Source organism: Neovison vison, chromosome 11 (assembly GCF_020171115.1).
Source record: "Neovison vison isolate M4711 chromosome 11, ASM_NN_V1, whole genome shotgun sequence".
Taxonomy (NCBI): domain Eukaryota; kingdom Metazoa; phylum Chordata; class Mammalia; order Carnivora; family Mustelidae; genus Neogale; species Neogale vison.
The window spans coordinates 29,245,914-29,255,274 of record NC_058101.1 but is presented as its reverse complement, the minus strand read 5'-3'; the positions used below and the strand labels follow the sequence as shown (position 1 = coordinate 29,255,274).

Sequence of the window (9,361 nt, the reverse complement as noted above, 5' to 3'; positions counted from 1 at the left end):
AGTCCAGGATCGTATCCAATTTCTTTAGTAATTTACACAAAACTTTCTAATCCAGCTCCAGCAGGTCTTTCCACCATCACCATCTTTCACTTCCCTGAATTCATCTTACCTCCCACCTCTTCATATAATTTGTAGTAAGAGTTCTTCATGCTTCAGGAGGTGGTAAAAAATGTGCTCTTGTTGTTTGTTTGTTTCTTCGTTTGTTTGTTTGCAGAAGTCAGCAGAGGAGATGGACTTCCAAATTATTTCACACAATTCCATTCAAAATCATCTCTGCGAAGCCTTCCCTGCCATCACTCTTTTCTCCTCCCCGTAAACAAAGTTAGAAAATTACATGCATCCTTTTCTCCCTCTGGGTCAGGGCCAGGTTGAACAATAGTAAAGCTTGATGGAAAAGAAAAAAAAATTAATACTAATCCAATATTTATTTAAAATTTGGGTATTTTGTTAATCATAGGTTTTTTTAATGAATTTTGATTTTTAAAAAATATTCTTTCAAAATATTATTTATCTTGATTATTAAGGTTTTTGATACCCCTCTATATTTTTTGTGTGTGTGTTTTAGGTGAGGGTTCACTTATACCACTCTAGTCTTAGCCTACTCAATACTACTGAAGTACTTATTTTACCCTATAGTTATTGCCTACACACCTATTATCACTACCAGACTGGAACCGCATAAAAGGAAAGAAACCAGTTTTATTTCTCTGTATATACCTAAAAATGAGCATAATATATTATATGAAGCAGGAGTCTAATTAGTAAGGATGAATAAATACCCAGTAAAGAGAAACCCAAATTCTTTAAAGAATAAAATCTTCCACAGGGAAGAAAATATCTAATCTAAATGGAGATGGATGTTTTGTTTGTTTGCTTGTTTGGGTTTTGTTTTCTTAGTTGGTCCGAGGGTCATGGGTTATGTTTAAGCTGGTTTTGTTTTCTTAAGGTTAGGGAACATTAGCTTGAGTCAAGTCATGAGTTTATAAGTAATTAGGCAGTAAAACTAAAATCAGGATTTTTTCCCCAGAAACATCTGTTTGTGGCACAAAGTTTTGAGTGTATCTATTCTAAGAAATGCTTGTATTTAGTCTACTATGAGAATCAGAAAATATTAAAATTAAAAGAAAGTTTTGATAATATTTAATCCTCCCATTCTCTTATAAATAAGGAATCAAGCCTAGCAAGGTTAAGCAACTCCTTTATTACATTTTTAAAGATTTTATTTGTTTATTTGACAGAAAGAGAGACAGCGAGAGAGGGAATACAAGCAGGGGTCTGAGAGAGGGAGAAGCAGGCTTCCCACTGAGCAGGGAGCCCGGCGTGGGATTTGATTCCAGGACCCTGGGTTAAAACCTGAACGGAAGGCAGATGCTTAAAGACTGAGCCACCCAGTGCCCCTAAGTGACTCCTTTAAAATCAAAATAGAGTCAGAACATGAAATGAGGTCATCCATGTCTTCACTTGGTGTTTTTCATTGCAAGTTATTCACAAATCTTGAAGAGGGGACAATTGGAAAACGGAGTGGGGATTTTTTTCTAGGTCAGGCAGAATTGACCAGTTCATGGGTAAAATAAACCACAAACAAATATTTTACTTATTGTTTGAAACATGGTCACTGTTAAGGTGAAGTGACTGAAAAATGACCTTTCAAAGTTAATTCCAGTCCCTTGCTTTTGTCTTTGTCATCAGCCTCTCTATGATTCATTTCCATCAGTAGGTAAGAGAGTGGCTCTACTTTCCGCCAACTCTGATTCAAGATTTGTGGGCTCTGACTTAAAACATACATTATCCAAATACTCTGTATATGAACAAATACAAGTCATGTTTAACTGCAGATTAACCATTTAAGTACACTATTATACCTAGTCATGCCTGGAGTAAACTGGAAGTAATTACATATAAGGTTCAACTTGGAGTGGAAAGCTAGGATATAGATACTGGTACTGAGTAAGACAGTTCTGAATTTCATCTTTAAAAGATAAGATATACAGAGTTACCATTCTCAGCCAGACTTCTTCACAAACTGTCAAGACTTTGAGCTCTCCTAATGATTCCTGTAAGATTTGCTATTGGTAAAAAGTGACTGGTTCTTCACAGAAGTGTTTTGTTTAACATAACTCTGAGTTATTGGGAAGATAGGAATGATGACCCCCCCAAAAAAGTAGCCATGACTCGATATAATGAAATTCAATTAGAGAAAATAAACTATGCATTATTATTATTATTATTATTATAAACATCATGTGCAAGTGAAATAATTCCTTTTTATACTAATGATTAGACTTTCTGGTCAATTTACTCTTCACATTAACAATTAAGAATCCTTAATTAATTTTGCTCTTTCTCTTTATTTGGCTACCTGATTTATTTTAAAATCTTCTTCACATACAAAGAAGAAAAATATAGGTTCACCTGGATCCCTGGGCTGCAATTTTAACATCATTAATTTTTACCCCTTTAAAATCTGTGATATTTATAGGAGAAGAATTTAAAAAGAAAAAAAAAGGAGGCCATAAAATATTTCTTAAGAATAGACCAATGGATAAGCAAGGAGTATATTCCTCCCTAAAGAAATAAGGTCATTCCTTGGAATAATAAGTAATCATAGCTTTCAACAATAATTTCAAGCATTGTCCTCAAGGTTAGAAATCTCACATTCATAAAATCACTTATGATAAGCTTTTGTACAAGTACTCTTTATTAAATATATACACATATACAAATTTTATTTGGCCTCATATTACTGGCATCAATTTATAAGTGAGGACTTCTATTGGATGATTTTTTAAAGCATCTTTCAGCCTTAAAATTGTTAGTGGTTCTAGGATATACCTAGAGTGATAACCAAAGAGGAATTCTCAGATTTGACTCACAATTAATATTTGGCATTTTCACAATTTACAGTTCTCATATACAACCATTCCAAGGCAATGCAACAACTTAAAAACCAATGGCAAATACTTAATATGATTTCTTTTCTAAAAAACAAGAGATTCTGTTTGGAAGGTAGCCATTTTTATCAAAGTGTTCCCCCAAGCATCCAGAACACATTCATTCACACAACCCTGATCAGGAAGAAAGAAATATAGAAGAAAAATCTGGAAGCAACACAACAAAAAATTAAACATAGATTTAGTGTCATAAGACAGCTGCAAGAAATTCAATTAAGTTGTTAAGCCTACACAATTAAAAAGAAAAATTAGTATGTGAAAATATTGATAAATTGATTACCAGAGTCAGCAGAATCCTACCCCTTGGCTATGATTTTTATTCTCTACTCCATGCCTTTGCTGCTCTTTTAGTTTTAAAATACTCACCTTTGTTGTGAAACCATACAAAAACTGCCCTTCCCCAAAACATTCAACTTCCAGAGAAGTGGAAATACAAAACTACTGACACAAAAACTATCCTGACGATTAGCATTTCACCAGCCACATAGATCTATGTTGGGAAAAGAATCTAAAAGGCCTTGTGTTGAGTTCCTAATTCTGATGAGTCTATGGTTCTGGTCAAATTCTATCCTACTATTCTGATCAAATTTGAAACAAATAATTTATATGATCTTATAGTGCCCAGATTTCTACTCTTAGGTACACAGTGCTTCTCATTTAGAGAACAACCTGTACACATTTTCATTATATTTTGAAGTCAATTAGTGAAGCAGTTCTAATGTGTTACCCTCTATAATATAGGAGAAACAAATATTTTCAATTTGCTCTCAGACTTTAAATAAATTTCTTCCATTAAAGAATGCAGCATCTTCTGCTAATTTATGGTTCGTGAGCATGCACTGACTGTTCTACTATTCAAGTAATATTGTAGGTAAAGGTGAAAGAGCTTTCCTAGAGAGACAGTGTCTAGCATAGTGCCTGGAACACAGTAGGCTCTGAATAACTATATGTTAAAGAATACATAACTGAATAAACTACTGTAAAAAAGAATTCATACAATGAGTTAAACTTTGGCTCAAAGCACAGATTTTCAAGTCAAGGGTTAAGTCCTGTTTGGCCAACGTAAGACAGGGAACACATCTTCCCTGGTCTCTGTTTTTGTTTTAGATGCAGCAGAGGTTTCACTCATTGGTCAGTATTTGCTTTGCTCCATTTCCTTTTCAAAATGTTTCATTTAACAAAGAAAGTCCTTTTCTTGCAGGTACTAGCAGGATCTCCAAAGGTCACCTCATATGATATCCAATAAACAATTCTGATTAAGGGCAGTGCCACTGGGAAATTTAGGGTGGTTGATTGATATTCATAGTGTATATGAAAAGATGTCATAGTCTGTTTTCAAATTTCAATGCATAAGTATGTGCCATGTATCTCTAATAGCCCTATTTCTCTTGTCCCAAATTTCCAAGATGGTCTGCAATTCATGTAATTTGAATGCTGAATTGATTCTATTCAAATCATTTTTCTGCAACGAAAGATGGCTCACTCTCTCTTCACTGAGGAATGAATTAACTCTCCCAATAACTGGCTTGAATTTTTTAAGTGTAAAAATTACATAGACTTTTTATTTTAATAAAGAACAATGGTTTCTCTTTAAAAACATTTAAAAAGGCATTCTGCATTAAGTTCATCATCTTTTAGGAAACTATTCTAGCAACAAAATTACATTAGACTTTCTGATTTCTCCATAGTGTCCTTAGATAAATAAACAACCCAGTAGACCATGTTAAATGCCCCGAATGTTACTGGAAAGAGAATGCGGGCATATTTGTCTATTTTGCTTGTGCCAGATCCAGGTGGTGGTGGAGCAGGGGGAGGAGTGGTGGCTGACAACTTCCCAGGAGCCCCTGTGGTATTAACGGTGGTCTTAATTCGCTCCAGTCTTGATCCAAACACACGGTGGGTGGAAGCCTTTTGGGACACATACCCAGTTCTGCCAGGAGTAGAAGGAGGAGCAGATAGAGGTGCTCTTGCTGCAGAAATCGTTTCAGCTGCATTGGGATGGCTGAATGGGTTCGGGCTGGAAGCTAAGTAAGACTGCGATGTGGCTTCAGAAGATCCTTGAGTAACTGAGGAGGATTTGCTGGAATGGTTTCCCACCTCAGTTCTGTGGCCAGCGTCCGATTCAGAGTGAACCGAGGCATTTGTTCTTTTTCTCATGTTCAGATTGGCATTTGTGTTCTGGAAAGGTATATTAAAAATGATATTGATTATGTCATTTTAGGTAGATTTATACAAAATGTAAAGGGATCAAATAATTAAAATCAGTTGTTTCTATAAAAGAAACTGTTATTTACATGCTATAGCCACTCAGCTTGATGTAAATTTAAATATGCCTAACTAAATAAGAACGTGAATGTATTGGAAACTCTCAATCAAAAATCTTCTATTTCAGGACACCTGGGTGGCTCAGTTGTTTAAGCAGCTGCCTTCGGCTCAGGTCACCACCCCAGCGTCGTGGGATCGAGTCCCACGTCAAGCTCCTTGCTCAGCAGGGAGCCTGCTTCTTCCTCTGCCTCTGCCTGCCATTCTGTCTGCCTGTGCTCGCTCTCTCCCTCTCTCTCTGATAAATAAATAAAATCTTAAAAAAAAATCTTCTATTTCAAAATATTGTCCACTCTCAGAAGTAATCAGAATTTAAATCTATAGAAAGATTTGGCTTTTAGAACTGCAAACTAGACTTAGGCTTGACTTTCGTTTAGGAGCTCATGATGATAGCTGTACAACTTCCCCGTTCAGTTTTTTTGTAAATGATATTTTGTGATGGGCTGTATACCCTTCAATGAGTTTTATATATATATATTTATAAACAGGAAGAACTGTACTTACTCTTGTGCACAGAATAACACTAATAACCATCCATACGTACAAGACATTCCTTAAAAAAAGGAAACTCCAAGGGCTATGGGACATATAAATTGAAGTAGAATTGCTGGGTCATAGAATATTTGCACCCTTGAAACTTATTCAACATTACATATGTTAAATAAATGTTTGAAATAAGCAGGAAAACTCCTTAAACTTTCCACCATGAGTGTATGCAAAGGGTTTCTCGCCATCACTTCATCACCCCTTGGTATCACCAGGCTATCTACACTGAGATAATGAAGTTATACTTATTCACATTTAGACCTTTAATTCATTTTTTAAAACATTTTATTTATTTATTTGACAGAGAGACAGATAAAGAATGAATGAGCATAAGAAGGAGCAGAGGCAGAGGGAGAAGCAGACTCCTTGCTGAGCAGGGAGCCTGATGTGGGACTTGATCCCAGGACCCAGGGAACATGATGTGGGCTGAAGGCAGACACTTAACTGACTCAGCCACCAAGGTGTCCCCCCCCCCACCTTTAATTCATTTGACATTTGACATTTATTTATTTTTGTATGGTGTGAATTAAACTTCTGATTTTCACCTCCTATGGACAGAGCTAATTTTCATAGCACCATTAACGGACTTGTGCAGTAGTTCTCAAATTATGACCAGAGGATCTCTGGGGAAGAGAAATTCCTGAGGTTCTTTTATAGGGTCCGCAAGGTTAAAGCTATTCATAATATGAAGATGTTATTTGTCTTTTTCACTTTTACTCTCATGAGTGAACAGTAGTTTCCCAAAGGCTACAGTAACATGTGATAACATCATTGCTTTAACAGCTAATAAATTGTGTAGTGGCGGGGGCGCCTGGGTGGCTCAGTGGGTTAAAGCCTCTGCCTTTGGCTCAGGTCGTGATCCTGCGGTCCTGGGATGTGATCCTGCGGTCCTGGGATGGAGCCCTGCATCAGACTCTCTGCTCAGCAGGGAGCCTGCTTCCCTCTCTCTCACTAACTGCCTCTCTGCCTACTTGTGGTCTCTCTCTGTCAAATGAATAAATAAAATCTTTTAATTAATTAATTAATTAATTACTGTGATTTGTACTTTCTAGGATTTTCTAAGGCAGTGAGTTTAGAGTATAAATACATACATTTAAAAATTTTTTTTAAAAAAGCTTAAATTTCCAAAACCCTGAAGTTTACTTTCTTAATCTTACATAGGCAATCATACACATTATTATAAAATCTGGAGATCCTAATGCACTTTACATTGTCATCACAATAATAAAAATACAAAGGAGCATTAATTTTAAATTACATTATATTATATTAGACCTATAAACAGCATCATCATACCACTGTGCAAATATCTGAACTCAAACTGTTTACCAAGAAAGGATGTTTAAATTAAAATGGAACTCTCTATTTTCCATCAAATTATTTTTGTAAGATTTTTTATTTATTTGATTATTTGATACACAGAGAGAGAGCACTAGCAGGGGAATGGCAGGCAGGCAGAGGGAGAGGGAGAAGCAGGCTCCCCACTAAGCAAGGAGCCAGATGTGGGTTTCCATCCTAGGACCCTGGTATCATGACCTTAGCTGAAGGCAGATGCTTAACCGACTGAGCCACCCAGGCGCCCCCCTCTCATCAAATTATTTTATGTGTAGGACAAGACTATACTTGAATACAGCTGCATGATAAAGATTAAAATTAATTCTCTTTATATTCTGGCAGGCACGATAAGTAACTGTATAGCCAACTACAGATTGCCTATGCTAATGAAGGAAAACAATGCTCAAATGATTCCCAAACTAGTCATGTCTGTCTTTAGAACATACCATGATTTTTTTGTAAAAAATTTCTTTCTAATTATGGTTATTCTAAGATACATTAAAGGTGTATTGCAATTGCCTTCTATACCCTCTCCCCTTACCATTCCATGAAATAGAAGGTAAATGAGGAGGTGAGGAAGGAGAGGAAGAAGACAAACTCACAAGTGGGTGGTTAGAAGGAGCCAACCTACAGGAATATCGCAGATAAAGTCATATACAATGAACTGACGGCTCATTTTACAGAGACATGTCTAATCTACAAATATAATCCTTTTTCAAAACCAGGCCCATCAAGTTGGCTGAAAATATTTAATCCATATCTAATGCATTTGTAGATTATGACTTCAAGTTTGTTAAGTAGAGAAAGAATAAAAGCCTCACAAAATATAGAGCCAAAGTAAGATCTGAGATGTTTAGAAAGTATTCTTCACATCAGTCTGGAGTAGTCTTCTAAGTAGGCTCAGCTGAACTCATGAGAAATTGTAGTCTAACATATGGCACCGAATTCTGGTGGAGACAATTGAAAACAAAACTGACACCAACATAAAAGCTAAAGATACCATTATTTACCCTGAACTTTTCCTCTACAAAACACATTGTAAATGTCAATTAATCCTCAGATTTTGAGTCTCTTTTTACAGAATGGAATAATAGTTAATCAATTAACATTAATTTTGAAATGTCATATACATAGCGAAGAATATAAAGAATATGCAAATCCACATTTAGAGAGCTTACACTGTCATTGACAAGATGCATACCCACACACATGATGCAGCCAAAAATATAACAAAAGGTAAAATATAGTGAAGGTCAAGCTGTAGCAAAATGCTGAATATATTAAGAGAAGGGAAGAGAGGAATGGCAGACCAATTAAACAAGCAGGAAAGAAACACATTTTCAAATATAATCTGAAATTTGCATGTTGCTTTCTTCCTCAGAAATTTACATTGCCCATAATCTTTAGAAACCCATATTTTTCCTAAAACTAAATTCTAAGAATCAAAGGCTTCCACTTCTGACCAGACTGGAGTAAAAGGGATTGAATTATTCTCCTGTATGAAATGACAAGAAAAATAAAAGCTGGACAAAATATGTGAAGCAATTGTTTTTTGATGACACTGAGCATTTGACAACATAGAACTATAATCCTTGAGAAAGAAGAAACAAACTTGAAAGGGGTTCCACGCAGCAGAACAGGAAAAGAGCATCCAGGAGAAATATGCCAGATTCCCTGAATTGAGGACATGAGCTGAGAATCTGGGGAAGTCAAGTTAGCTAGACTTCATAGGAAAAAGTAACAGAGAAGTATACGCTAAAAAAATTAAAAAAAAAAAAGTGAGCGAGAACTCCAAAACTCTGAGAAAGTCCCCACTGGTTGTCTATTCTGCTAAGCACAGATCAGTTTATGAGTAGGAAGTATTACTCAAGGCTGCAAAAAGAACCCCATAAAAGTATTTGAAGAAAGAGTACCTGAAACACACAAAACCAGGAATAATGCATGTTTGCACCAGCCAGACTGTAAAATCTCACCATTCGTGTAATGTTTGGTAGAGTACAAAGAATGACCTCACTTCAGTAATATGAGATAATTAGCCCTAAACACAGCTCTAGTCCTACTGAACGAATTTTAACAATAAGACCTGAAAGGATGAAAATTAACTCTAAGTGACTTAGGTGGGCTCCAGAAGAAAGCACAAGAATATTTACAGGAGTCTGTCTTCTTTCCCTCTAGGTCCACAACTTTTCACAACTTCCTGAAATCCC

General features: G+C 35.9%; 1 protein-coding gene across 1 annotated transcript in view; it reads right to left on the bottom strand.

Annotated features, from left to right (window-relative positions):
• Positions 1-2,675: 2,675 nt before the first annotated feature.
• GABRA4 (gamma-aminobutyric acid type A receptor subunit alpha4) overlaps positions 2,676-9,361 on the bottom strand; it is a 68,387-nt gene continuing 61,701 nt past the window's right edge. The window contains exon 9 of the mRNA XM_044224677.1: positions 2,676-5,129. Coding sequence (XP_044080612.1) covers positions 4,611-5,129 — 519 coding nt within the window. The 3' untranslated portion in view covers positions 2,676-4,610. The remainder of the gene's footprint in view (positions 5,130-9,361) is intronic.